Source organism: Daphnia carinata, chromosome 5, assembly GCF_022539665.2.
Source record: "Daphnia carinata strain CSIRO-1 chromosome 5, CSIRO_AGI_Dcar_HiC_V3, whole genome shotgun sequence".
Lineage (NCBI taxonomy): Eukaryota > Metazoa > Arthropoda > Branchiopoda > Diplostraca > Daphniidae > Daphnia > Daphnia carinata.
Window position 1 is genome coordinate 3,628,720 of NC_081335.1, and position 26,117 is coordinate 3,654,836.

Genomic DNA, 26,117 nt, shown 5'->3' on the forward strand with positions numbered 1-26,117 from the left:
TGTTCGTTCTCGGCACGGCAGTATCTCAAGAACCCGAATCGGCATGCAAGGAGAAGACGAGAACCGGGAATTTTATAAACAACTGCCAAGCGGTTGTCATGGCAACGTTTACAATGGCGATTTTACAGTCAATCACATTTTCAGCATGTGTTCATCGACAAGTAAAACCATATCATGTATTTGCTGTGTTTAGAATTTTGAAATTTTTATGTGGCTTACAGAGGTTTTTGGCGAGAGTTTCTCTGCCAAGTTTGCAGCGATTCGCGTATGGAACAGAGTCATTTAAGGATGAAGATTATGATGGGCCCTCAGCCGCACCAGATGTGCCCCACCAAATCTATAAGGGAATGCTCGCGAAACAAGTCAAAGCTGTAAAAACCTTTTCCTTTGGCACTAGTTTAATAGGCATTGGTATGCAACCTATTCTTTATGAGGTATGGTTAAGATGATATTGAACTTTGAGAAAGCATGGGGCAACCTTATGCCTAACTAAAAACGAAAAGAAAAATTAATATTGTCATATTTAGCATATGTCTGCACCAGAAAGCAGTTTACCTCTAATGGTTGCACTTTATTCAGCTGTTGGAATATTCACTTTTGTTACTCCATTTCTCATTCACTTTGTTACGAAAAAATATGTCACTGACATAACTTTTGATCCAGCAACAGAGCAATATCAAGCATCAGTTTACAAATTTTTGCCAACAAAAAGAAAGGTATATAAAAATGTTCACTTAAAATTTGTTTGATTTCCAATGCTAGCAAATAGTTACCCCCACAGATCAACTTCAAACTGGAAGATATATCAGTACCTGATGTTCCTGGAGCGTTCACTACACTTTGTGTGAAAAATATCCCATTATTATGCAGCCCAAGTGACTTCCTATACCCAGAACATTACATCAAATTCATGGGTTATGACAAACCTGTAGATTATCAGTTGAGTACTCCAAAGGAACAAAACAATGGCAACACTAAATCTTAAGATCTATGGAGGTGCTTCATGTAAGTGTAATAATAAATTTGTTGCAAGTAAAGAAACAGAACCATAATGAATTTTCAAAAACTTTTATGTACTATGTGCAGAAGTTAAGGTAAAATGACAAGTAAGATTTGCTACACCTACAGACTGATTTTCAATTTAGCCCCAAACATACTGCACAGTATAAATAACACACTGACAAGGATTTCGAATTGCTCATGAACGCTTGGGCTGTATTCTGATTTTATTATAAGGACAACGGCGAAAAGTTAACGTCCATGACTTGTCGCCGATTCATCATTAAGAATTGCAATTTTCCGCACTGGAAAATAATGCAGGTGTACTTTACCTTTTCAGTTCACCAAGTTATCTAATTGTACCACCCAAGCCCAATCACTTGAAATTTCCGACTTCGACGGCAAAGTCAACTGAATGCCAGGCGGCGATACAACCCACTTAAATAAATAAATAAATTTAATTTATTTTGCGTCATAAAATGTATTAGTTTTGCTTACGTCAATGTCTCCGTCGTAGCCAACTATTGAGATGCGTGTTTGAGAGCTCACTTCAGGCGCGCCAAGGTTAAGGATATCCCATTTTGGCCAAAAAAGGAAAATAGCGTAAACAGTCTTGCCGTCCTTGGACGAAGTATACCTATAAAAATGTAAATTAATGTGCTTTTCATCAACTTGGTATATTTTTTTATTAAGCAACTATTACCAAACATCTGGAGTGAGCGTATCATTCTGATGGGTCCAAGGTTGAGTGGAGTAAATAGCTTCCCCATTGACCTTAAGCCATTCACCCATCTGACGAAGACGCTCTTCAAAAATAGGCGCAATTATACCGTCGTGTGTGGGACCGACGTTCAGTAGCATATTTCCTCCGCAACTGACAGTACTGGCGAGCTCCTTGATTAGGTCATGCGTCGATAGAAAATCAGATAGTCTGGCATTCCGGCGGTAACCCCAAGAATTCTTGTCAATGGTCAAGCAGTTTTCCCACTTATGCGACAAAAGTTTTCCTGCAATCCCAATGGTTTTCAAGTCAGGTTTCTTCCATTAGCTTATGATGTTAATCTCATATAACCTGGATTAAAGCGATCATCGCAAGTGTAAAAGCCGCCATGATGACAGGCTACGCCTGATCCCCATCGATCGTTAACTACCACGTCCTCTTTAACTGGGCTGTCATTGTAAAGCCAAGCGATAAAATCTGTGGCGTTCCAGTAAACGTCTTTGGCACCTTCAATTTTACTGGAGATGGTTATTCCTGTTGTTCTATAGGTGGTTATTATTATTTTAGGAACCTTGATCGCCGTCTGACCAAACGATGCTCGGCTTGTATTTGTTTACCTAAAAAAAAAATGGTAAAAATGAAACTTCTATGCCATGAATAACGCATGCAATGCTTTAGTGAAACCATACTATCTCATAAAGCTCGGGGATTGTTTTAAACTTAACGAAATCTCGAGTAGTAAAATTATTTTTTTCATCCTGTTGATAAAGAGGATGAAACCATTCGAATAGAGAATGATAAAGGCCAAACTTAAGATCCGTGGAATTGCGGATGGCTTCGGCCAAATCACCTTGAAATCGTGCGCGATATATAAAGCAAAGATAGATATTAAAATAGCCAAGTAATTTCTGCCTACCAACTAAATCTCTTTTGGGTCCGACGTCCATCGCATTCCAATTCCAAGAGTACTTGGAAGGCCAAAGTGTGTATCCTTCATGATGTTTACTTGTCAGGACTACATACCTGTTGGATTGGATTGAAAATCATTAAATAATTGAAAAGTGGCCAGATTTGGATGCCAACAATTCTTGTCAAGTGCATACTTTGCTCCAGAACTCTTGAATATCTCAGCCCATTCAAGTGGATCATAGAATTCTGCTGTAAACTTTGGTGCAAAGTCAGCATAGGTAAAACCAGGTGCATAGTTTCTTTGCATGAATTCGTCAAATTCAGGTTTTTTTGCTCCTACATCAATTGCCAGTTAAATAAAAACTTCAACTCAAACCAAGAAAAATTATGGCTGTGTTAACCTTTCCAATACCACCAGAACCATTCAGAGCCATATGCAGGCACAGAGAAAACTCCCCAATGGATAAAGATACCAAATTTGGCATCATCATACCAAGCGGGTAAAGGCCTGCTATCCAGACTGGTCCAGTCCGGGGTATAATGTTGAGTTTTGATATCACTATCTGGTACTTGCAAATCAATGGTGTTACTTTCAAAGTTATTGGGGTTGTTTTTCACCACAGGTAAGGCCAAAACATCAAAATATGACTCAGGTCCAGTTGATTTGTCAAGAAACCCTGCAAGGTTGCCTTTACTTGACCAAACAAGTAAAAGGGTTATTGGCAGCCACAGCATTTTTTTTGGCCACAGATGAAAAACCAATAACATCCAAAAACCTAATCCACTTGAAAGTTAAGTTTGATTGGATTAGTTTAGTGGCTATTGAAACCTTGCAACAAAAATAAAACTCGAATCAATGTCGAGCGAAAAAACAACAAACGTCATCTGCAGTGAAAATTTCGAATACAGCTTGATATGTCAGACCATAGATGGCACTGGCACTTAAACTGGAAACCACTCTTGTTGATCTGCATGGAAAGCGAAGCGAAGAACCAAAATGATAAAAACCGCCGACATGAACTCCTTGTGAACGTCATTGATTGTATTGATCTGCGTGGAAGGGCAGGAAGAGCGAGGGTATACAACTTGACTAGGTTGGCGCGATGACAATATGGTAGTGGTTGTGCACGGTGAATGTACCACTCCAGAATGTCTTGATTCTCGAACAAAGCTAAATATAGGTTTACGATCATTTCCTATTTCGATACGGAAAAAGAAAAACCATTTCATATATATGTATAAATAAATATAGATAGACAAACCGGTGAAAGCATTCGTCTGCTCCTCAGTCGGGCTTCTTCGTTTTCGTCGTTCGTATAAAACAATTTGAAAAACGCGCAGCAACATGATATGATATCCTCGTCGTATAGATACGTTACATAATCGACTAGAAAGCAAAGTGAACCAAAACAGCAAGAGGAAACGCTTTACACAACAAAGATCATACAATTAGATAGTCAATCTCTTTGAATCTCAACCTACAAAATGTCTAGGAAGGTTGTTCGCTTGATTTTCTTCTTTCTCTCGTTTTTCTTTTCTTTTTCGGTGGATAGGGAGAGAGAGCAAATTTAATAGGATGGGATAGCCGTTAGAACCGACAACATGTTGATGACTCCATCAAATCCAAGGAACAACGGCATTACTGAAAATAGCTCAATCTTTCAGTGTTGGGACAGCCTTTCTAGCTTGACGTTCGGTAGTTGTGAGGGGGGTCGACAGAATGATGGAATGTGTTGTTGTAGACGTCAAGGAATCAATAAGCGTTCGTGGACTGGATGCCGAGTGAGTGTACCTTCTTTTTCTTTCCTTCTTTGCTTCCGTTGATTGGAGTGACTTGTTTGTATCTCTAATTTCCCGTGACAACTTTCCGTCTTTTGTTGTTGTTTTCTATTGAATTATATTTATAGAATTCACAGCAGAGCACACGTGGCACTCCTAGGATCCCCATCAGCAGAAGTCATGGTTACGGTGAGCCGCGGTGGCCGAACGACGAAATTCGGGCAGCAAAACTCGTTGCCTAGGCCGGACGCCATGGCAGTAGCGGCGGCTGAAACGGCTGCTGCAGCCGCCGCTGCTGTACTTCCATCGTGCGTCTTCTCAAGTATCCCATCGCTCGGGAAACTGAATGGTAAGCCCGTAAAACCATCGGACCGAACTTCGGGATTGAGGAGACCAGCTGGCGAGTCTTTATTAATGCCATTATGACTGACAGTAATATCTGGTAGAGCGTTGTTAATTTTGGAATGAGGCGCCAATGAAGAGATTGTGGGTGTTGGAGGCGTCGTGGGGCTGTTTATTTCCGTGATGGGCGATTTCTTTCCTCCGAGAGCTTTGGTTGCTAATAGAACAAAACAGGTCGACAGTCGTTGCATTAGCAATTTAATTGGCGGGGATTTCACTAGTTTGATATGCGTTACCATGAGGACAGATGAACTTCAAATCAAACTTTTGCGGCGATGGCTTTGTCGATTGCAACGAAGGAGACGGAGTTGCAGAAATCGCCAGATGACTGCTGGCTGATGAAGTGATGTTTCGGATCACATCGTCATATAACTTGCTCTTGCCTGCGACAGTTGATTTTAACGGCGTCTGTAACGCCTTCTCCATTTCTTTGATGCTGCGTCGGCTCTGAAGTGATGGCTCACGTAAAGATCCACCTGCAATAGCAAGTAAAGGAAGACGTAGCTTAAAAAAGAAACAACCGCTGAATATTTTATCAACACAAATTGAATTCGATTGTCCCCGATCAATGCAGCTGCAATTGGAATAATAAATCGTAATGAACCATTTACATTCATCACAATTCGACGTAATTAAAGCGTGCTTGCCAACGGCTTTAGCCGTGCACATGTTCGTCCAAGATTCATTTCAATAGACATATTAGATCAATTCACATGTCCAAAAAAATCGTGAAGACGGATTCAATTTCGGGACTATATAAAAAAAAAGACGGCCCCAACCTGATGCGGCCAATCTAACTGGACTGCTACGATTGCTCACGCTGATCGCACCTTTGCGAGCCATGGTGACATCGTCCATGGTAACCGGGCTGTATCTTCGATTAGCCACCGATCCCGGTCTGCCTTCCGCCTGCAACTCTTCCGGAACAGCGGAGATTCTACCTGTTCGGTCAGAAGCGCATCGTCCTTTCTTCCCGTTCAGCCAGTAAGTTTTCATCTGACCTGCATTGCATAAAGAATATGACGATATTAAATTCAGATTTGATCCTTGCTTCTTTGCAGCGCGTTGTCAAAGCAACCCATAGTCTTTTGTTCGACTTCCGCGGATGGCAGGCAATATGATTACAAGGCGGGTCCATAGCGAATTGCCACAGGGCATCCAAAAATATACGAGTGTAACTAGCTACAAGCGCATCAACACACAAAAGGTATTAAAAATTTTGCGAGTCGTTTTTACCTTTGCCCTTGACGACAATCTCGCCTCGATCGGCGGTTGAATAGTCGGGGCTGAGAAGTTCGTGGGTGGTCTGCGAAATGTGGATTTTCATCGGCTCGCTCGTCGACTCCATTCTCGACGCTATGGTCGTACATCGATGCAAAAGAGGAAATGTAGATTTATTATCCGCACATAAAATCTTAGTTGGCTAACATAAATAAAGGCCAAAGAAGCGATTAGGACTCAATGGTCCGGCACTATCGTCTTTTACCCGTATTGACAGAGTCGCCGAAGAGACCTTCAAGAACAGCATAAAAAAAAGAAGAGATGAGAAATAAAGTCAATACATCTAAAAAATAATAAAGTAAGAAGTTTCTTTTCACGACGTACAGTAACGCGGCATTTTGAGTCCCACGACGCCCGCCACTACAGCGCCAGAATGAATGCCTACTCGAATCCTTAAATGTTGTCCTGTTCCAGAAAGTAATACAGATTATTACGAGGAATTAGAGATAGTACCCCGTGCGGCGGGTTTATCAATCATTCAGCCTCATAATAGTCATCAATAAAACAGCCTCTGCATAAATCAAACCTATCGTTCCAGATATTAATAACCACGTCTTGCAGGTAAAACAAATACGCCACTATTGATTTCCCCCTCTTTTGAAAAGAACATAACTTTCGGCTGAAAGTTTTCGTTGACTTGTAACACAGCATGAGGTACAATTGCATATCCTTTCCAAGCATCCCGAAAAGCTAACGCAATAACACATCTGGTACTACGGACAAACTTATGCAATAGGGAACACACAAAAAAGAAGAAGGGCGAGAACCTGTAGACGGATCAGTTAGGTCCTGTATAGCATCCACCATATCCATAGCCATGTCACACGTTCGTTCGGCGTGAAGGGCGTCTTTGACGGGTGCGCCACCCACTGCCATGTAGGCATCACCAATCGTCTCCACCTGCCAAAATTGTGCGTGAATTATTCATCTTGTTTGTCACTCTGCAAGTGCAAATAGCATTCTAGCAAACCTTGTATACGCCGTTGAGCTCGGTGAGACGATCAAAGATGGAGTACATTGAGTTGAGCATTGAGACAACTTCCATGGGGCTGATGCGGCTGCAGATCTCCGTAAATGTCACAACGTCGCTGAAAAGGATCGTCACACATTCAAAAACCTAGAGGAAATGGAAATAATTATACATTTAGTATACTCTAACAAAGAATAAAACCGGCTAGCATTATCCGGTTCTTTATTTATCTATTAGCAATGCCACAGATGACGTCAAAAGATGAGACTGTGTTTCTTTGACGGCGTGCTAAGAAAGCAACAGCCACCGGGGACGTAGAAACAAAGGACACTCGCTTGGTAATAGTAGGAATGAGCTTGTTAGAGCTACTCCCTATCAGATTCTCATTATTATTCTTTAGTTCTGTTGCCTTGTCATGGTTGCAATATGTTGTCAGTGTGCATTAATCTGACACACGGTAGATGGGCCGACAACGCTAATGAAGTTTTGTAGCTTTTTCGGTTGCAAAAGAAGAGAAAATAAAAAGGAATCTCCTAGACAACCACTTCTCTAAGACGGAGCTTGCCATCTTATCACGTCCAAATCCGCATGATTATTTGGTTACTGAGGTGTTATTTGATCTACTGTATCCATAATCTTGTTGATGTTCTCACCTGACACGTATCGACTGGATTCTCGCCTTTCCGGAGCCGATCAGCCACCAGTTTGGGTATCATCTGATAGAGCAGCTCGTCGGTTCGCTTCATCTCCTCGTCGAGCTTTTTCATTGATTCTTCCAACTTCTTTGATTTCTGCTGTTCTTGGTCGAGTGCCAACTTGAGTTCCACCGACTGCTGCGTCCCGGCCATCATCAGATCTCTGAAAAAAACAAAGGCATCCACTCGAAGAACCCTTCACAAGATAAACCAAGTTACCTGGAAAAGTCATGCATGGATAGGTCGTTGATGTACAGACCAACTCTAATCATGGCGTCGAGATCGTTCATCTGTGGCGTACCCAGAAAGACGATCATCCTCCACTCCTCCATGTAGAGCATTTGTCCTGTTTCCATTATCCAATACAAAGTTGCACAGATTATTCAACAATTCATTATTCAGCTATTTGTGTTATTTTAAAGTTACCTTTCAAATGAATCTTTCTAGAATGGTCTTCATTTTCATCTGTGATTTCGGTCCCACCAGTTACCAACGATCGCTGCGAGACCAGCTCGAAAATGTTGTTGGTTCGTTTCAATATCTAAAACGCGTTTCACACACACACACCGAGGAACGCATTTAATTAGATATTTCAACGAAAAAATTGAAATTCATGTGAAAGGCTTACCGATGTGAATTTGAATTCGATCAGGGGGCGCGTTAGATCAAAGACTTCGGAAATGTCTTGGCCAATTAATTCAGGAAGAATGTGAGCTAGCGAATTCCCAATGTTTTTAATGATCATGTCAGATCTAATCATTTTGATTGCCGAGTCCACAATGTACAATATGAAAAAAAAAAAAATATATAAATAGTAATCCTATCATGTGGCGGTTGTTTCACGCAAGGCGGTTTGACAGTTAAAGACAGAAAAATCGATAAGATCATAACATTTATCAGTCCTTCTCGCCCTCCCCCTCACATCACTATCGCATTTGGGTTCACAGAGAATGCCCGATGACATCCGACTTACACATAAAACCAAAGATCTAGTCCTCTTTCACAGCTGTCACTGTGTCTCTTTGATAGGAAAACAGAAATTGTTCGCGGTAGATACATTCATTTGGAATCGCATCAGCAAACTTTGACAGGCATAAGTTTTTTGGCTTGTTATTTGATGTTCGTCAAGATTATCATGCAACTATTGTGCTAGCCCTAAGAATAGCACCCGTGATTGATCCTACGTTCATTTCGGGCTCGACTAAACCCATCGCTGCGGAAATTACATGCCCCGAAGGTAGCGTAATCAAACGAATACAATCAAAGAATTGTTACCCGAAGAGAATGCAGAACGGAAAGATGTCGATAAAGATGGATGCTTTCAGCGGCAGGCATTGATCCTCGCGATCCAACGCAGTTAGTGCCGAAAACGCTCGATTATCAAACTTGAGATTGAATGTCACCACGTGCATATCAAAGAGCATCTCTTCCTTGACGATGGTGATATCCACGTCATCCAATTTGTAGATTTCTTTGCCAACCTTTTTTTTAAAACCGCGTATCAGGTTGGTTGAATTCATTGACGTACGTATACATAAATCGAATTACCTGTTTAATTTGCCCCATCGTGTAGTGCACGAAACCACGTCTCTTTGACCGGTAGTGAAGCGTTAATCCGGTGCTGGTTTCATTTTCACAAAAGAAAGAAGGCGCCCTCATCCGTGGATAGGAAAACTTTAAATACTCGTGCAAATTATCTAATCCTATTAGAGCCAACATAACGTTAATTAAGAGTTCGCTTCCAGCATGCCACAGATTTTAACTCGTAAATAAAATAACAAAATCAGTCAATATCATTTCGAATGGGCCGAGCTTTTCATACGAACTGAAGTTAAAACGTCATTTGATGTGACCCGTCCTCAAGTGCAAGACATCCTCAATAACCAAATCGAATTGGTTTGCACAATGTGCTCCCCTATTGACCCTAATCTATCTTATCGCGTGCAGACCAACATTTTGAAAGTCGTTGTGATCGGGCCGATGGTTTGTCACGGGTCGTTAACTACATCTATCAAGATTGCGATGCAAGTCGGAATATTCCGGGACAAACTCTTTGCTAGTTTGAAAGCTCCAAAACACGCACATTTTTTTAAAAAACATTAGCATACATGGCTGCACTTGTATAAAATGATCAACATGCACTTCCTTGATGCTGTCTCCATGGTAACGAAACTTGTGTCGTGCTACGCAGTTTCACGGGTTCCAAAAGAATATCTTGCACAGCCTACGCTTTACTTTGAAAGCTATTTTCAATGCTTTTAAATCCATAATACGTACAGGTGAAACTCGAACCCTACGCAATATAGCAATGCTGTGATATCCTCGGGGTTATTTACGAGCGTGCCATGGTCAAGGAAAACGGCGACAAACTACGTCCAAATTCCGCCTAAGTGAAGCACACAAAAAGGGTTTCTCGGTTACGCCGAATTGTTTTTCTTTGAACGACAACAACAAACAACTTGACTTGGATTCCTTGAAAAAGGGGGACGTATTTCGACGGTGAATGGTTACCACACTTGGACTTTCAAACTGTTGAGTCTATAAAAAAGATATCTGTTTCCTATTTTCCTACGTTTTCACATTGTAGAGTAAGAGGTTTCGTTACTCCCTATGGCCATTTTAACATCGTATCAAATCTTTCCTAAGGCTGCTCGAACAATAAAGGTACAAGTCATTTAATTAAAAAATCTCTAAAGCTCGTAGCGCGAGGTTAAACAGCACTATCTGATCTTTACTTTCATTAAAGCTTTTGAATATAATTTCTATAAAAAAATGTTTCTAATTATGTTAAGGGTTTGCTTACCGTTGAGGAAATCACGCATATGTCGGCCTAGGACGGATAAGACCCGATCGTACCCGTATTGACCGACAAAGTCCACAAAGTATTCGCCCATGTGAGCCATGAATTGATGTTCGGGAACTTGCAGCAACTTGAAAAAGAAAAATGATAAAGATGAACGCATTTTTTTTCCCGATTTCACTTGAATTATACTAATGAAATACGGCCATAACTATCGGGAGGGTAATTTTAAATCCCCAATATTTTACCTTGTTGATCACATCTGTACCAATTAAATCTTGAAATGATGGACCAAAATAAAACAGGGAATGCGTAAGCCGGTAAAAGAGACAATCTAACCCATATGGTAAATGTAATGTTTAACAATTTCCTAATGGGAATCCAAGTTTATGTGATTGCCAATCTGATAGACGAGTTACAGGTACGCAATTTTCGTTATTTCTGCAATCCAAGGCCCACAGACTCGAGCAACGTTGTAAGCCATCACGTGGCATTGTCATATCTCTTAGCTGTTATCAAAACGATCGATAAATGCATCGTATTTGGAATTCTCCATACGATAAAAAAAAAAAAGAAAGAAAAAATGGGATAGTGCGTTACAGGAAATGGCCTAAAGTTACTCCATTGCTCAATATGAAACGAAGTTTGCCGGGATTTCCGGCCAACTGCGATCGAATCGTTTATCCACTCCTTTTAAACACATTCGGTTGGCGTAGGCCAAAATAAAAAAAAGGGGAGTCCATTGAACTCCCACCTTTGAGTAGGCTTTAATCACACAAGCGGGCATTTACGTCTAACGAAATAATGGTTCTAATGTACATACCTCAATGGCTTTTGCCGACAATTTCGGAATCAAGTTCTCTGGATAGATTTGATGAGTAGAAAAAGAGATGTGTTCGATAGCCGCTGCTCTTCGAATTTCCTCCCATTTTTCATCACCATAATTCTCTTTGATGTAGCAAGCAAGACTCTCCAGCAAAAGACCGTACATTTTAGCAGATTACTTCCGCCCACCACAAGTAGTTGAACTCGAATGCGCTCTCCTCTTCCTGAGAATAAATAAAAACAAAAAAACAAGAAATTGTTACGTCGTTATATAATCCAACCACTACACTATTTTGCTACTACACGACAGACCTAACAACCTCAATTTATAGATTGACCATAACACGGTGCAATATCCTTGAAAGCAGACACAGTTAAGAGGCTTTTCTGACGCTGTTAATATCACGCAAAACTATCTGCATATTCGCGATCCGCGAAAAATCCGCATACTTTCTGTCTCGGATCGTTGCATGTAGACGCCAGAAAACTGTGAAGCTTCAAACTAATCTCTTTCTCTTTGCCATACAAGTGGACGTAAACAAATAAAAACGGCCAAATTTAGCGCCGGGCCACATTCGAAAAGCCTGCATCGAATTTTCGAGATAAATTAGAGTGCGATCCAGGTGGACTATTGCCATACAGCGCATTTTCAAAAAGGAAGGGTGCAGACTAAATTAGTGCGCCAGTTAAAGTATTTCTATGGAGGTGAAACCCCACTGAAAAAAAAAAAAAAAAATACCATCCCCCTTTTTTTGCCTCTCCCACATCTTGATATTGTTATTTCAAAAAAATCTCTTGAATGTTTACTGAGAATGCTATTTTTATGGATGTGCTTAGGCATTAGGGAATGGTTGGTTAGAAATGGGCGAAATAACGGGCGAAGTGACATCGTCCTTATATATCAAATCGGAAGTTAAAAGATTTCCCCGAAAAAATGATATTTAAATAGAATTCATAGAAAATAAATTAAAACCGATTGCAAGGTTAAATGAGTTCAAAATTCACAGATACAGAAAGACGACGCGACAAGGTCGTCAAGTCACTCCCAACGTTGCAATGCGTCAGCTTGAAACCCATCTCCCACTTGAGTTAAGCAACTTTAACGGGAAAAAATAATCATTTCACTATAAGTGGAAAGGTCTTGATCGTTGGCTAGGGCATAACAGTCATGTTTTTGTTTCTTTAAAGGTAAAGTAAGTATAATACTAATATATAGCAAAAGTGAAAGTGGTTTTCGGTCGATCTGTTTTCTATACACCAACTCGAGATTTTCAATTAGATGGCGGCCAACAGTCAGCAATGATTCTTTATGGACGTCAGTGACGCAATATAAATCTCGCGCCCTCCTTCCGTAACCACCATTCCGTTCACATCCGTTTGCCTCTCTTTCACCCATGCACGGGTCATTTAACAGCGAGTGGGATTTGTCGTAGAATTAAGATGCCTTTCCTTGTAAAACGGTCTTTTCCCTCGCAACGGTTCAAAAACACAAAATATAATCGAAAATCAAAGTGAAAAATTAGTTCCTGACCTGTTGCTGATATCTGGCTTCCGTGTAGCCACACAAAACAAAAACTAAATTCAAACGAAAACCGGAAAAAATAATCGGGTTCTTCTTCTTTTTTCAAGGAGGGGGTTCTGTTTTCCGTTCAGTACATGCTAAACGAAGCCAGACAACACGATAAAGTCCACTTGAATCTTCATTATCAAAATAGAAACTTGTTTTAAACATCCAGTTCGCAGCCACGTGCAACACGCAAACAATAACAAGTAATCAGTTCTTTTAAACGTTATTTTCAAACGTCACAACGTGGGCAAAAAAAAAATTCAAAACAACAGGCCGAAAGCGTGAACTCTCAAGAGGTCCGACCGGCATCCACCAGCAAGTACGACTGAAAAAGAAAACCTGCTGGATGTGTATATTTTAAGTGTCTGAGGAAGGCGTCCTTCTGCTCCCGGAGGAAGCTGTGTGGGTTGCGCGCGCGATCCGATAGTCTTTTTTTTTCCCCATTTGTTCTCTTCTTCGACGACGACGCACCCCTATACATATATCACGTGCTACATAATACACAAAAGGGCGGTACCAAACAAAGTTTTCTTGATTCTTTCTTGTGACACTGTGTGTGCTCTTGTCACTTTGTCTGATTACCAAGGCGACTTTTCCGTTTGATTGCAACATCATTCTAGTGTTATGCAACCCAATGTTTACATCCGGCCAATGACTGCCCCATAAAGATGTCGTACATCTTACTTCATTCCCATATCATGTACAAGCAATCTATAGCTAATCAATTGGATTTTGCAGGATCTTGCCGCCAGGGAATCTTGTTATACTGTCGTATCGCTTTCCTCAACGTATACGTACAAAACGTGGGACTCAAAATCAATCACTTGGAAAGAGAATCTACCAGTATTTTCGATTATGCAAGACAAGGGGGGAGTTTTCAAAGATGGTGTCTGGTTTCGTGCTCGCAGACATGTCCGACCTGTGTTGCCACTGCATACAAGATGTAGATCATGGCTCCGTGTCTTTTTTGCGATGTACTAAACGTAATATCTAGTAAGTCATAGCAAAAAGCGACCTGTGCCATAGTTGCATGTGACACGCACCCACTGGATCAACTCGGAAGACTAACGTGGCAGCCACTTGTGCGCGTTTACTTTACCCCAGCAACCGCGGAGCACGAGACGCACAAGACGAGAGCCAACAAAAATGGGGGATCGCCAGAATTGAATTCAAAAAGTAATTCAGTTTCTCCCCGGACGTCGGACAAGGTTGGCAAGAAAATAGAAGAACAATATTGGACAAAGCAGTAAGGGAAGAGTACAAAAAGCAGATGATATCGATTTTAGATTGTTCCCTGTTTATCGATCCTGGTCCGTCCCCAAGAGTCTCACGTCTGGTGCCAAAGAGGCGGTCGGACGACCGATCTTATAAGACTCACCACCTACCCACCCTTCTACTCCGTGTCAAAACCATTTCGTAAGCAAACGTGCGGATTGGTGTTCTCCTTTCACTTCCTCGATTCTTCACATGTATCTCTAACTCTAGAAACAGTATTATAATGCCAGAAAATCAGCAATTCAGACTAACAGAGAATAGAAATGTTAGACCTCTTTGAAAATTGAAAAAAAAGGGTGTTCCATTGGGAATGCACATGGCACGCACATACAACAGTCTCCAGGATAAGGTTGTCTATATGAGCAGCCCATCCGTCTTTTTTTTTCAGACACACCAACTTCGCTTGAAAAGTTGTCACGGAAACAAAACAGTATAATTGATTGGTGCTTTAATTAAGATACAAAAAACTGCTAATGAATTGCATTGGGAAGCGAAGAAAAAAAAAGAATTGAATGCGTCTTTTAATAGAAACGGATTGAAAAGGCTCTCGCTAATGAGACCAAGAGGCAAGGTGCCAATTCGTGCTGCTACGCTTGCCCGACACGCACGTTTCCGCACATTACGTAAAGGGAATTTGTTCAAGATCAAAGTCTAATTGAACTTCCGCGATTCATTGACTACGTAAATGATGTGCTTCGTTAGCAGTTGCACGAAAAATGTCAAAAGATATTCCCCACTTTGGTTTTTTAAGAAAAAAGGAAAGTGTGCGTTTCTTTTACACCGTCTGGCAACGCGGCGTTGTCGACTGCATTCGGTTTAGTAACACAAGAAACGAATAACGTAAATATCGGTTGGTAGCTTAAATTCATTTGACATGTAGACATTAAAACGAAAAGAAAAGAAACACCTAGAAGATCTCATTAACTGTGTTTCATCACTTAATAACTCGAAAAATTTCTTTGCCATTTAGTAGTATAGTTTCATGGCAGCCCTCATTGTTACAGTCTTAATTTCCTATGTCAAAAATGAAGCAGAGTTCAGTTCTCCTGTGGCTTGGTATAAACCTTGCAGCAGCAGCAACAATCTGCTACGTTGTACTAGCTGTGCATTATCACCCTAAACAGATTCCCACAAGAGTTCAACCTGCTGCTGACACTTCATCCTCCCACATTCAAGATGGTCCCCACCATCGTGTCAATCTTAGAGAAAAGCTTACATCTCACAAGCACAGAGTAATTTCTCAACTGAGACAGTCCCTGCTTCAACAGAAAGTTTCGTCCAAACACTTCACGTTGAACCAGGCAAGGTTTTTTGGCACTAAGAAACTCAAAGATTTATCACCATTGGTGTTACTGGAAAACCTTCAAAATAGTCTCGAGAAATCACATTTTCACACTCTGACTTCCTCCACCAATTTTTTTCCCAAAGAGAAGCATTTACTCAGAAATCCTCAATCATTCCAGCAACGTTATGGCAGTTGTGCTATCGTTTCTAGTGCAGGTGCACTACTTGATTCCGATTTGGGAAACTTCATAGGTAATCCATCGAATTTTGCATGTTTACAGTTTAAAATAAACAGCATCTTATCTTACAGACAGCCACGATTACGTTGTTCGTTTTAACAATGCGCCTACAATGGGATTCGAAGTCGACGTTGGCAACAAGACATCTTTACGGATCCTCAATTCACAGATTCTGTCCAAACCACAATTCAACTTCTTCAATTCGTCCCTCTACAGAAACGTTTCTCTCCTCGTCTGGGACCCTTCCAAATACAACGCGACTCTGGAGCAGGTGTGATAAAGCTTAAGTAACAATTAATGAGCAACGAACACTCATTTTCTACCAACGGAAACAGTGGGCGTGCAATCCCGATTTCCCCTTCGTAGATGCTTTCTTCTCAAGGAGAAGGCAAATTCAAGACGAAGACTTGCACTTAATGGACCCGCGAGGACTTTGGGACTTGTGGGATTACCTAAGCTTACACAGCCCACTGCCCATCCCACCTAACCCACCGTCATCTGGATTTATTGGTATAATAATGCCCACTTAAAGGCGGAATTCGGTACCTTTTCATAGTTGATCTTTTCCTGCAGGCCTCGCTTTGACACTGTCCTTCTGCGACTATGTAGACATGATCGAGTTTGTCCCTTCGTTGCGGATGACAAAGCGCTGTCATTACTACGACACCAATGAAGACGTAGGATGCACTATGGGTGATTGGCACCCATTAGCGGCAGAAAAGTTGCTTGTCCTTTCACTTAATCCTGCAGACGACCACGCGATTTTTGTTAATGGATATGTCCGTATTCCAGGATTCCCTAGTCAGCTACAGCAAGAGTAGCGTTGTTTTAAACGTGTATTTGTCGTAACTAAATGACATTACACGGTACCTTTTAACTTGCAATAGCAAGAGCTTTCCTACCCATTTCCAGCGCTCCTTCACGTGTTGAATGGCCTCCAATAAATCCCGAGGCGTGGATGAAGACACATCCATCAATACCGCACATGTTGTCCAATTCCTTATCACGTAGACCTCTCCATTGATCGGGTAGAGCTTTTCGAAGATCAAAGGAGTGGGAAGAAAGTGGAACGCCTTGAATTCTCCAACTGCCACTGGTATCGGGGAATATGCAGTATAATATCTGCTTGTCAGCTACATCTAGTCCCATTTTCTTCTCTAACTCGAAGAAGTGCTCTTTCCATGGGCAACCTCCATTTTTAAGTTCGATTATTTGACCACTTTCGTCGACAGAAAAACGGTCCTCGATTGCATTAACAACCAATTTCCTAAATTGCAAGAAAAAAAAACAGATTAATTTAAACAAAGATTTAGATTTTATAGGTTGTTTACCTAGCAGGCCACCAACATTTGGAAAAATAATTAACTTTATCCAAGAATTCTTCTTTAGCCAACTCCATGCCTTGGTTAAACTTGGTGGAAACATCTTCATCAGTTTCTGTTTCATTCCACTTTGGGTTTAAATTTCCAATTCTGGAGCTCAGGTTTGTTGTAATTTTGTAACGTGCTGGTCCATCATGTGTTGAAATTCCATTATCAATTGCATCCTAAACAAATATACACATTACATTTAAATAAAAAATGTTCACAATTGAGGAGAAAAGCATTACAATTTCCTCAATGAAGCCTTCATAAACCCTCTTATAAGTTTCTTGCACTAGTTCAGACTCAATGGGGATGCCTAGCAGTTGAGATACAATTTCTTGACCAAAATGAACATAGACCAATCCAGCACTTGAAAGCCTTGTCACCCATGGAAATCCTGGTTTCAAGGAAGAAAAGGATTCCTGAAATACTCTGTCAGAAAACAACGTAAGCAACAGAAAATTTTAGGCTTAATCCAAGATTTCTACCTCTGATGATGGTCGTAGCGGTGTATACTGGGATCAAAAACACCTCCAACATCAACAACAATATCACAGGTTTCTAAAATAGTGGGGTTGCGAGTCCTTTTCACGACAGCATCTGCATATTGTGGGAGCAATCTGAGCATTGCACATGCAAGAACTTCATCACAGTGGAATTTTCCATCGTGTGTACCGATCACTTTACGGTCGTTCATCTTTTTTTCGACGCTCATTGGCAGTAGCTTGCACTTTGTGTAAGATACAGGACGTCTAGAAAAACTGAAATGACATTTTAATACTATGGTTAAAGCAGAACTAAGAAATTTAATACCTGTAAAACAAACTTCGAAACGTGGACTGCATGCGGATGCACGGAGCTTGCAAAAGAATTTCGTACGTAATTGGTCGCTGACGGTAGAGTGCTACTAAACAGAAGCAAAATTGGCGCGAAATTGTAAAATTGCAAAAGAACTCATTACAATTATATTTTACAACCTTTAGCTTTTAAGTTGTAATAAAAATAATAAAAGAAAGAAAAAGTAACAAACCTGAAAATCTTAGGCTTTTAATGACATTGCATTTTATTGCAGATACTTTTACATACAAGCCAATAGTGCAAAGTGGTGGGTAGTCGTGAACAGACTGACAAGATAATGACGGAAATCGCTCAACCGACGTTAGGTCTACATTCAACATCAAGAACGACATGGTCAACATGTGGGGCATAAGATTTAACATGCTCTAGGTGAAGAACAGCAACTTTCCATTTGCACGATTTTACACGGAGCAAAATTTGTTCGATAGCGGATACTGTATGGTTGGTCCATAACTCCCATTCAGCATACTTGAATTGGGGTTTATTATTCCTGTGGTTTTGTTCAGTTTTTGGAGTTTTTGAATCTATGTTAGCGTGGATATGCAATACTCCTCCGATGTCGTTCTTTAATGCAAGGCACGCTACTTCCCAGCTTAGTTCCGAACTAGGGATCAATCCTAGATTCACTCGGTCTGCTACATTATTAGGTGCAGTGATTCTGTTATCGCCAAAATGGATGGTACATCTGTCATCAACACCATTGCTTTTCAAATTCAATTTCAGTGCTTCTACTGAATCAGGATTCATTTCACAAGCATAAACATGTTTGGCTTTTGCGTGAATCAAATATGGAAGTGTAAAGTATCCTATACCAGCAAATAAGTCGACTACAACTTCATTGGAACAATCAAACCTTGCTATTCGCAGCTTTTCTGTGATGTTTCCAATGCTGAACATGCACTTAGTTATGTCCCATTGGTACCTGACAAGACAACAATATTATGGTTTTAAAATGAATTTGATCAAGATTTTCCAACAAATTAAAATTACCTTATCTTATTATCCACATGATGCACAATTCCATTATTTCCCCATAGCAATTCTACATTAGAGCTTCTATAACTATCTGGTTTGACAGGGTTCTTCCTCGCTATTCTAGTAATTTTGAGAGTTTCACAGATAATTTGAAAAACTTCTTTCTCTAAAATAGTTAATAAAGCTTGAGTTTTATTTGAATTTAAGCCAGAACAAGGTACCATTTTAAATTACACTAATTACCGAATATCTTCCAATTTGCGTCTCTAAGTGAACGTTGTGGAATCATTATCAAATCGCCATGACGTTCCCATTTGTGAGGTAATTCTTGAATCAGATTTTCAATAATATCATCAGAAAATCTACCTGACTTCTGCAATAAATCTGAGGCCAACTGTCGTATCTGATCAGAAGGACTTTTCTTTATTGGTTTCAAAATACCACGGTTGTTCGATAAAGTTGGCGGCATTTCGCTAGTTTGACATACGAAACCAAAACAATACAACGTTGTCAGCAAAGTAAATATTGTATTTCCCAAATAATACATAAGACCATCCGTAAGAAATGGTAAGAGTAGAATGTAAGATTTTAGTAGTCTATGACAACCGATTGACCACTTTTGCAAGACAATAGGTTTACTTTCAAGATGCAATACCCACTATTGATATATTTTCTTCATAAACCAAGTTATACAAATCAACCACGTGCACGAGAGCTGTTTGACAAGAGTAAAACTCGACCATTTCAAACGAATTTGAGCAAGAACAGCCAAGAAATAATTGAATAAAACACAAAATCTCGCACTGTATATCTACACTAAGAACAGTTAACTGTTTAGGCAGCGATACAAGTGCTTGGCACAGTGAGTGAGCTGACAAAGTCTTGCAACTCTCCTTGACACTTGAAGGTGAAGGGCTTGCTGACCATCATGAAAGGTTTGCAGCCGGGCTGGCAGACGGCACTCCATTCAACAGACTCGCATTGACCCTTGGCTGAGACACCCTCGTGGGTGATTTTCTCGAAACGGGTGCACTTGGTAGGGGCATTGGTGTCGTATTCGGGGAGGTGAGTGTGATATTGTTGGTCGATCGGCTGGCAAGTTTCGGTCTCCTTCTCAAGACGGCGAGAGATCTCACTGTCCTCGTTTGAAGCAGAGCATTCCTTGGAAGAGCTCAGCTGTGAAAGTAAACAACATTCATTAGTAATCGATCAGAAGGTAATATTAAAATAAAATGTGAATCTAACCCTGAAGCTTGCGGCCATAAGTTCGCCTTCAGAAACGGCGCAACGTTGAGGAGTCTTGAATTCACCGGCAACTTCTTGGTTGAAATCACCACAGACACCGCAAGTCCTGCCACGCAGATGTTGAGGAGCAGTCAACTCGACGTGAGATCCCTGGACCTTGACGAAGAAGTGCAAGCTCTTGATCTCCATGATGACGCTGTCAGCATGGGGATAGACAACAGCCTTGATTTCCTTGTCTCCTTCCTCACGGATTTCGAAGCGGCTCTCCTGTTCCAAGTTCTTGAATTCTTGCTTGGCGCCGTTGATGGTGACGTAGCCGGTAGGGTCCAACTCGACGGTGTCCTTGCCGTAGATGACGGTGACGATCTTGTGTCCATCATGTCCCTGGTGGGCAGTGACGGCGATTTCGGATTGCTTGTGGCAATCGGTCATCAAGACATGGGGGCAATCGCCGACGGTGTAGTTGTAGAAAGCACCATCGAAAGTGTAGACGGCATCGGGTCCAACGTAGCACCTGGACTCGGAAACAGCTCCAGAAGTCAAGCTGGCAGCATCACGGATGAAGTTGCTTCCGGCGTTCAGAGGGTAGAAGACCTTCGAATAAGCGAAAGTCAGCGGTGAGAAACGAGCCCATTGGTTAACAGATTCATCTCCACGACGGAAATTGACGGCAACGATAGTTTCGCTGGGACGGACAAAGGTCATGTTGCTGGCACCAGTGTATGGATCGCGTTTGATGGTCCAGGTGGCACGGTTGGCAGGGTTGGACTGTCCTTGGATGTGTTTCACGGTGAAAGGATACATTCTGAAGTTGATAAATTGGCGGGCAGCGTTCAACCAGTAGTTATCAGTCTCAGACAAAGAATCAGCTTCAGCGGTTAATTCGTAGTTGTTGTAAGTCTGGTCCATAAGGCGGGCTTCAGTGCAAGCAGGGCTGCCGTACATGAATCCAGTGGCCAAATCCTTCTGGCACTGCTTTCCAGCAGGGCTGTACATGGCGGCCTTGGCGGCGTAGTCGTCGCGGTAGACCTTAGCCTTGAAGCGGATCTTGTTCTGGTCGCATTGCTCACCGAAGGCGATGTGATCCTCCTCGGTCATGTAGAGAACATCCTTGCTGAATCCGTAAGTGGGAGGCTTGTTCCAGTTGCGGACAGCAGTGTAGCAGAGGGCAAAATCGACCTTCTTGTTGGCACGAGCGCTGGGGCCTGAAGTGGTGTACTTTTCAATTTGGATATCGGTAAAGTCCTTGGTGAACCAAGCATTCTTCGATACACCAACAGTGGCGTTGAAGAAAATGAAAGATCCATCCTTTTGCTCGGCAACGAGTCCGGCTTTCATGAGGTGAGCGTTACCGCTTTCCAGGTTCTTGAAGAGACGTCCGAGAACGGGGCGGAATTCAGGAGCAATAGTGCTGCTGGAAAGCACCTCAGGCTCCGATGGAACCCTGGATTGGGTGGATCCCGACTCGTAAACGACGGTGTGCTCGCATGTTTTGGTGGCGTATTGGTATTGGAAGTAGGTAGAAACAGAGCGGGCACGAGTGCCGGATGGTTCGTACCGCAAAACGTATTTCATATTGTGGATTTCCAAGGGAACGAATCCAAGATTAGAGAAACCGTTGATGTCCCATTTCTGGAAAGCTTCGAAGTAAGCCATCTTGTCAACAAAGTCGACTTCGTTGTGTTCCTGGAGCTTGATGTTAACACCGAAGCGGTCAGCCAGAGAGTATTCACGCTTGATGGGTTTGTTGGTAACGCTGATGATGCTAGTGGCATGATCCTCGAGGGTTGGTGTAATGCTATCAGCGACATTGCGAGTGACAGTGTAAGGCTTGACGTGGTAATAGAAGAGGTCAGTGACTTTAGTGCCAGGAGTCCAGGTAACCTTCATCTGGCCGTTATTAGGATTGTAGTTGAAGTTCAGCTCCTTGGGGGCGCGGGAATCAACACGGACATCAACACCGGTAGCGATGTAGTTACCGTTGAAGGGGATTTCAACGCGAATCTCGGAGCTCAACTTCCAGCTGAGTTCAGCGCTGACATCAGACTTGATGCCACCCTTACCGTCACCCTTCAAGTTTCCTTGCATGGAGACGAGGATGGGCAGAGTGGCCAAGAAGCGCATGGGCAGACCCAACTCGGTGGGGAAACGGATGTTGTATTCGGCCAACATGCGGTACTTGGTGACGCTGACTTCGTAGGGCATGTTCTGGTACTTCATGGCCTCAGCCATGAAAGTGGGGATGGACTCTTCGAATTTCTCGAGGTTGATGAAACGGTTGATCGAGCCCATCAAGTTGATGTGCAAGAGACCGGCGCGCTTGTCAGCGGGGCGAGGAGTAGCGTTCAGCTCATCCCAGATGCCTCTCAGCTTTTCACCCTTTTCACCAGCCCTGTGTGATGACATGCTTTCATACTTGTTGGTGAGACGGCCGAAAAGTTTGCCGAAAATGTTTTGCCAAACTTCGGACATGTTGTAGTTCCACAGGTAAACCTATAAATCAATTTGCCATCAGAACGAACAACATCTGAATTTGTATTTTTCTTACACTGCCGGCATCGGCGGTGAAGGGACCGAGCTGGTAGAAGTAGCGGTTGCCCAACAAAACGGGCCAGTGCTCATCAGCGACGCGGTAGCTGGGAGTGTGCATCATGACGGCGATACCCTCATCCAGGTAGGAAGAGCGGATATCGGCGAAAGAGTAGGGAAGACCGAAAGGAGCGGGCTTGACCATGGGCCAGGCAACGCGAGCCTTCTGGACCCTAAAAAGAATAATAATGATTAAAATTTATACAAAGGGACGTACGAAATAAATATTACAGCTCTTCCAAGAAAGGAACAGATGGGGGCATGTTGGTCATGGATCCAATCAGGCTGCGGGTGAATGCAGCAACTTGACGGTTAGGTTCAAACCAAGTGCTAGAAGCGAATTTCTGCCAAATAGATTGAGGAGCATTGGACATGAACAAGAGACTCATAGCAGCCATGCGAACTTCAGCACGTTCGGCCGTGTTACTGGCCAAGTTAATCAAGATGGGATGGATCTGGAAATTCAAAACTCTGTTAATAGAAGCCCTTTCTGTCACGATGATTGTGATTTACCTTTTCGGGAACGACGAAAACGACGCGGTGGAGGGAGAGGATGGCGCGGACACGCTCGGCAGTGTCATCGAATTGACCGGAAGTACCGCGGATGATGGGCAGCAAAACTGGGACGATTTCCTCGACGCCGAGAGAACCGAAAGCGGCCAAAGCGACAATGCGATCGACGGTGGACTGGCTGGACTCGAGCTCCTTAACGAGCAGAGGCAAGAACTCATCGATGATGACGGTGTCCTTGCGGTCGCAGAAATCACCCAAAACGGCGACGGGGAAGCGCTTGGCGGCCATGAAACGAGATCCACAGGCGGCGTTCAACAGATCAGCGATGGTAACCAAAGTGGTCTGCTTCATCTCAGTATTGGCCTGAACAGGGCGAGACTTCAACAGATTCTAGAACAAACATCAAATTTAGCAAACGAGAAATGGGAATGAATTCGATTGTAATTACGACAAGTTCGTGGAGGAGCTCGCGGGTCGGAGTCTTTGCAAAGTAGCCGATAGCAGCCAAAGCCCATGTTGCCTTAGCTCCGGTGATTTGCTCGGTTTCAATCAATTCCTTGATCAACATAATAGCGGGGTTGCTGCCAGACTGGACGAGGCAATCGACGAACAAGGTTCTGCAGCAAGAAGAATTTACATAATTAGATAAATGGATTTTCTTTTAATTTTAAGTAACTCACATGGTGGGGTAATCCAAGGACTTAACTTCTTGCCACAAGGATCTCAACTCGTCCAAAGAGAACATGGACAGAACGCGGCCAATGACGGCCAAACGTTCCAGGTTGTCCTTCTCGGAATCGGGGGTCTCCTTCAGATCCTTGGCGACGGTGCGCAGGGCAGCGATAATGTTCTTGTGCAGAGCCGAAACGGGAAGAGGGCTGTTGATGTAAGCGTCGACCAAGTTGGGCTGAGCGGGGCTGTATTTGAATTTTCGAAGTTAACTTATTAATTTCCATATACGTCTGTAACCGTATGTACTTACGTTCCATCGTGATTCACTTGGTGGAAGTCACCGAAGACATAAGACAAGCTCTTGTGTTCCTTGGGTGAGGACGGGGAAGCGAAACGTGAGCTGACGCTCTCCATCTTCTCCAAAGACCAGTCAATGATAACAGAGTTGGTCAATTCTTTGGTTTCAGTGGCGAAGGGCTGAATCGCCAAATCGCTGAAGCCACTGGCATGGACGTAAGTGAGCTTGGGGAAAGACTCTCCACAAGCGACGTATTTGTAGATTGTGGAACGCTGTATAATTTATTCTGTAGTTAATTTGGCACATTTCTAATAAGAATTTAAATGTTAAATTACCTTCATGAAGTTACCGCAATCAGTCTTGCCAAAATCGCAGCTGTGGGTAGCGGGATTGGCAGTGGCCCAGACAGGGTTGTGCTGGCAGCGGTTGAAGTCCTTGGTCTTGACGATCTTGTAGACGGGCTTGTCCTTGCAAATGGCGTCGAATGAACCCAACTTGAAAGCATCAGTGATGTAGACTTGAGCGAGGGGCAAGCGAGTCACGGAGATGGTAGTGCTGCAATCACCGCTAATGGAATCCTTTAAATAATTATAATTTTATGTTTGGGGATATTTAAAAATCACAAAGATTTATTCGTTAAGTACCTCGAAGACAGTGAAAGTTTTCGTTTCTTCCTCGGCGGGGACAGATTCATAGTTGAAAATGCCATCACGGCGGACACCGGTGATGTCAAATTGCAACTGGCTGGCAATGCTCTTCTTGTAGTTGACGATCCACAAAGGCTCTTCGGCACCGATTTTGATTCCGGTGACCTGTGAAAGAATGAAAGCGAACATAAATTTAAATGTCATAGAAATTTGAAAATAAATAAAATTTTATCTTATTTTCTACTCACCGATCCCTTGTTATGGGAGACGACGAAAGGAGCTCCAAAGTGTTCATCATTGACCAACTGGTCCTCCTCACCTTCAATCTCTTCAGGGTGAGCAGGTTGGATGACGTAACCACTGTCGCTGACTTCACCCTGGAAGTAAGGGTTCTCCACGAAGTTTCCGTTACGTTTAATGCGTCCATCGGTCAACTGGGCATCAACAAGGAATTAAAGTTTCAAATAAAAATGAAATTTCTGGAACAAAAGTTAAAGTGAATCAAACAAAGTACCTTGACGACAATGGTGCTCTCATCGATGCTTTGAATGATGACGCGGCTTTGCAGTTCAATCACAGCGTTCTGCTGCTTAAGATCGTACACGCCAGCTGCGGAGCGACCGGTGTATTTGTACACGTACTGAGTGCCCGGTTCCCATCCTGCAATTAACGATGTAATGAATTAGTAATATTTAAAGAAATAAGATTTAAAAGTTCTTACCCAAAGTCAGGCACAACAGCGCCGCTAGAGTGTGATCGATCGATATATATAAAAAAAAAAATGGATAACCAAAAAGCAATTAGGATGGCCGAATACGTTTAAGAAAGAATGCATTAAATAAATTTTGTGAATAACTTACACAAAACAAGGAGAGATGATTGCAGTTTGCCCATCTCGACGTCTATGCCCAAGCCTCTTCAAACGACTTGTGCTGCGATTCGACCGCTCCATCGCCTCTTAAATAGCCAAGTAAAATGAAGATAATACGCAATCACTCGTATTATTTTTCCTTTGGTCGAAACAACCCCAAATCGTTGATTATCAACACAAACAATAAATTCGCTGAATCTGCCATCTGGCACTTTGCACAAGACCCTTATCCACGTTTGCTACATCGCGTGTTATGCATTCATTAGCATCAGCACATCTGGATCACTCCTATCATCCGCTATTGAGTTACTCATTAGACTTTAGTTATTAAAGTCAACG

General features: G+C 42.3%; 7 protein-coding genes across 10 annotated transcripts in view; 2 read left to right on the forward strand and 5 right to left on the reverse strand.

Moving 5' to 3' along the window:
• The window catches only part of LOC130696609 (alpha-L-fucosidase-like), a 36,048-nt gene extending 32,599 nt beyond the window's left edge, over positions 1-3,449 (reverse strand). Inside the window, exons 1-9 of one of the 2 annotated variants that reach the window (XM_059495240.1) lie at positions 3,031-3,449; positions 2,824-2,965; positions 2,637-2,743; positions 2,410-2,570; positions 2,292-2,337; positions 2,072-2,227; positions 1,703-2,006; positions 1,498-1,636; positions 1,332-1,437 (exon numbers count right to left, since the gene is read on the reverse strand). In XM_059495240.1, coding sequence (XP_059351223.1) covers positions 1,336-1,437; positions 1,498-1,636; positions 1,703-2,006; positions 2,072-2,227; positions 2,292-2,337; positions 2,410-2,570; positions 2,637-2,743; positions 2,824-2,965; positions 3,031-3,397 — 1,524 coding nt within the window. In that variant the 5' untranslated portion in view covers positions 3,398-3,449 and the 3' untranslated portion in view covers positions 1,332-1,335. Of the gene's footprint in view, positions 1-1,052; positions 1,438-1,497; positions 1,637-1,702; positions 2,007-2,071; positions 2,228-2,291; positions 2,338-2,409; positions 2,571-2,636; positions 2,744-2,823; positions 2,966-3,030 lie in introns of those variants that run through there. The other variant, XM_059495239.1, reaches the window with a different exon arrangement.
• Positions 54-1,052, forward strand: LOC130696653 (transmembrane protein 70 homolog, mitochondrial-like). 2 transcript variants are annotated; one of them, XM_057519758.2, is made up of 4 exons: positions 54-161; positions 222-434; positions 528-716; positions 782-1,052. In XM_057519758.2, exons 1-4 carry the CDS (start codon positions 99-101, stop codon positions 983-985), a joined length of 669 nt encoding a protein of 222 aa, XP_057375741.1. In that variant the 5' UTR covers positions 54-98; the 3' UTR covers positions 986-1,052. The 2 variants fall into 2 exon arrangements, with proteins under 2 accessions (XP_057375741.1, XP_059351224.1); XM_059495241.1 differs by having other exon boundaries at positions 93-434.
• A 201-nt stretch (positions 3,450-3,650) lies between the features above and the next one.
• Positions 3,651-13,240, reverse strand: LOC130696670 (soluble guanylate cyclase 88E-like). The gene is made up of 17 exons (XM_057519777.2): positions 12,913-13,240; positions 11,380-11,605; positions 10,560-10,686; positions 9,305-9,459; positions 9,032-9,237; positions 8,385-8,508; positions 8,183-8,297; positions 7,976-8,102; positions 7,715-7,919; positions 7,062-7,208; positions 6,859-6,991; positions 6,416-6,496; positions 6,297-6,323; positions 6,047-6,166; positions 5,590-5,811; positions 5,047-5,286; positions 3,651-4,967 (listed from the first exon to the last, which is right to left on the reverse strand). The coding sequence occupies exons 2-17, from the start codon at positions 11,545-11,547 to the stop codon at positions 4,540-4,542; spliced, it is 2,625 nt and encodes an 874-aa protein (XP_057375760.1). The 5' UTR covers positions 11,548-11,605; positions 12,913-13,240; the 3' UTR covers positions 3,651-4,539.
• On the reverse strand, positions 7,041-25,900 carry LOC130696566 (vitellogenin-2-like). 2 transcript variants are annotated; one of them, XM_059495477.1, is made up of 15 exons: positions 25,768-25,900; positions 25,629-25,652; positions 25,422-25,567; positions 25,156-25,341; positions 24,905-25,072; positions 24,596-24,838; positions 24,273-24,532; positions 23,971-24,207; positions 23,739-23,907; positions 23,291-23,680; positions 23,009-23,232; positions 22,737-22,950; positions 20,189-22,681; positions 19,775-20,119; positions 7,041-7,052 (listed from the first exon to the last, which is right to left on the reverse strand). In XM_059495477.1, exons 1-14 carry the CDS (start codon positions 25,799-25,801, stop codon positions 19,778-19,780), a joined length of 5,130 nt encoding a protein of 1,709 aa, XP_059351460.1. In that variant the 5' UTR covers positions 25,802-25,900; the 3' UTR covers positions 7,041-7,052; positions 19,775-19,777. The 2 variants fall into 2 exon arrangements, with proteins under 2 accessions (XP_059351460.1, XP_057375632.1); XM_057519649.2 differs by lacking the exon at positions 7,041-7,052 and having other exon boundaries at positions 19,561-20,119.
• On the forward strand, positions 15,032-16,630 carry LOC130696634 (beta-galactoside alpha-2,6-sialyltransferase 2-like). Its single transcript, XM_057519736.2, has 4 exons — positions 15,032-15,759; positions 15,818-16,017; positions 16,082-16,256; positions 16,320-16,630. Exons 1-4 carry the CDS (start codon positions 15,240-15,242, stop codon positions 16,565-16,567), a joined length of 1,143 nt encoding a protein of 380 aa, XP_057375719.1. The 5' UTR covers positions 15,032-15,239; the 3' UTR covers positions 16,568-16,630.
• LOC130696636 (MYG1 exonuclease-like) lies at positions 16,319-18,010 on the reverse strand. The gene is made up of 6 exons (XM_057519739.2): positions 17,924-18,010; positions 17,599-17,871; positions 17,356-17,542; positions 17,078-17,292; positions 16,617-17,013; positions 16,319-16,552 (listed from the first exon to the last, which is right to left on the reverse strand). Exons 1-5 carry the CDS (start codon positions 17,953-17,955, stop codon positions 16,620-16,622), a joined length of 1,101 nt encoding a protein of 366 aa, XP_057375722.1. The 5' UTR covers positions 17,956-18,010; the 3' UTR covers positions 16,319-16,552; positions 16,617-16,619.
• On the reverse strand, positions 18,204-19,490 carry LOC130696641 (tRNA wybutosine-synthesizing protein 2 homolog). The gene is made up of 3 exons (XM_057519745.2): positions 19,187-19,490; positions 18,959-19,109; positions 18,204-18,890 (listed from the first exon to the last, which is right to left on the reverse strand). Exons 1-3 carry the CDS (start codon positions 19,488-19,490, stop codon positions 18,260-18,262), a joined length of 1,086 nt encoding a protein of 361 aa, XP_057375728.2. The 3' UTR covers positions 18,204-18,259.
• Positions 25,901-26,117: the final 217 nt, after the last annotated feature.

Bases quoted from the DNA above. Each gene is read 5' to 3' on its own strand.
- LOC130696653 (XM_059495241.1), top strand. From the start codon at position 99: ATGGCAACGTTTACAATGGCGATTTTACAGTCAATCACATTTTCAGCA. The intron at 435-527 runs GTATGGTTAAGA...TGTCATATTTAG, and splicing joins TGCAACCTATTCTTTATGAG to CATATGTCTGCACCAGAAAG. The intron at 717-781 runs GTATATAAAAAT...TTACCCCCACAG, and splicing joins TTTTGCCAACAAAAAGAAAG to ATCAACTTCAAACTGGAAGA.
- LOC130696670 (XM_057519777.2), bottom strand. From the start codon at position 11,547: ATGTACGGTCTTTTGCTGGAGAGTCTTGCTTGCTACATCAAAGAGAAT. The intron at 10,687-11,379 runs GTATGTACATTA...TTCTTTTTCAAG, and splicing joins TGTCGGCAAAAGCCATTGAG to TTGCTGCAAGTTCCCGAACA. The intron at 7,209-7,714 runs GTGAGAACATCA...CATTTCCTCTAG, and splicing joins ATCCAGTCGATACGTGTCAG to GTTTTTGAATGTGTGACGAT.
- LOC130696634 (XM_057519736.2), top strand. From the start codon at position 15,240: ATGTCAAAAATGAAGCAGAGTTCAGTTCTCCTGTGGCTTGGTATAAAC. The intron at 16,018-16,081 runs GTGTGATAAAGC...CAACGGAAACAG, and splicing joins ACAACGCGACTCTGGAGCAG to TGGGCGTGCAATCCCGATTT. The intron at 16,257-16,319 runs GTATAATAATGC...CTTTTCCTGCAG, and splicing joins ACCGTCATCTGGATTTATTG to GCCTCGCTTTGACACTGTCC.
- LOC130696636 (XM_057519739.2), bottom strand. From the start codon at position 17,955: ATGCAGTCCACGTTTCGAAGTTTGTTTTACAG. The intron at 17,872-17,923 runs GTATTAAATTTC...ATGTCATTTCAG, and splicing joins TTTCGAAGTTTGTTTTACAG to TTTTTCTAGACGTCCTGTAT. The intron at 17,543-17,598 runs GTAGAAATCTTG...GTTTTCTGACAG, and splicing joins CGCTACGACCATCATCAGAG to AGTATTTCAGGAATCCTTTT.
- LOC130696641 (XM_057519745.2), bottom strand. From the start codon at position 19,490: ATGTATTATTTGGGAAATACAATATTTACTTTGCTGACAACGTTGTAT. The intron at 19,110-19,186 runs GTAATTAGTGTA...TAACTATTTTAG, and splicing joins CGCAAATTGGAAGATATTCG to AGAAAGAAGTTTTTCAAATT. The intron at 18,891-18,958 runs GTAATTTTAATT...TTGTCTTGTCAG, and splicing joins CATGTGGATAATAAGATAAG to GTACCAATGGGACATAACTA.
- LOC130696566 (XM_059495477.1), bottom strand. From the start codon at position 25,801: ATGGGCAAACTGCAATCATCTCTCCTTGTTTTGT. The intron at 24,533-24,595 runs GTAATTTAACAT...TAAATTATACAG, and splicing joins ATTGCGGTAACTTCATGAAG to CGTTCCACAATCTACAAATA. The intron at 22,951-23,008 runs GTAATATTTATT...TATTCTTTTTAG, and splicing joins GTTCCTTTCTTGGAAGAGCT to GGTCCAGAAGGCTCGCGTTG.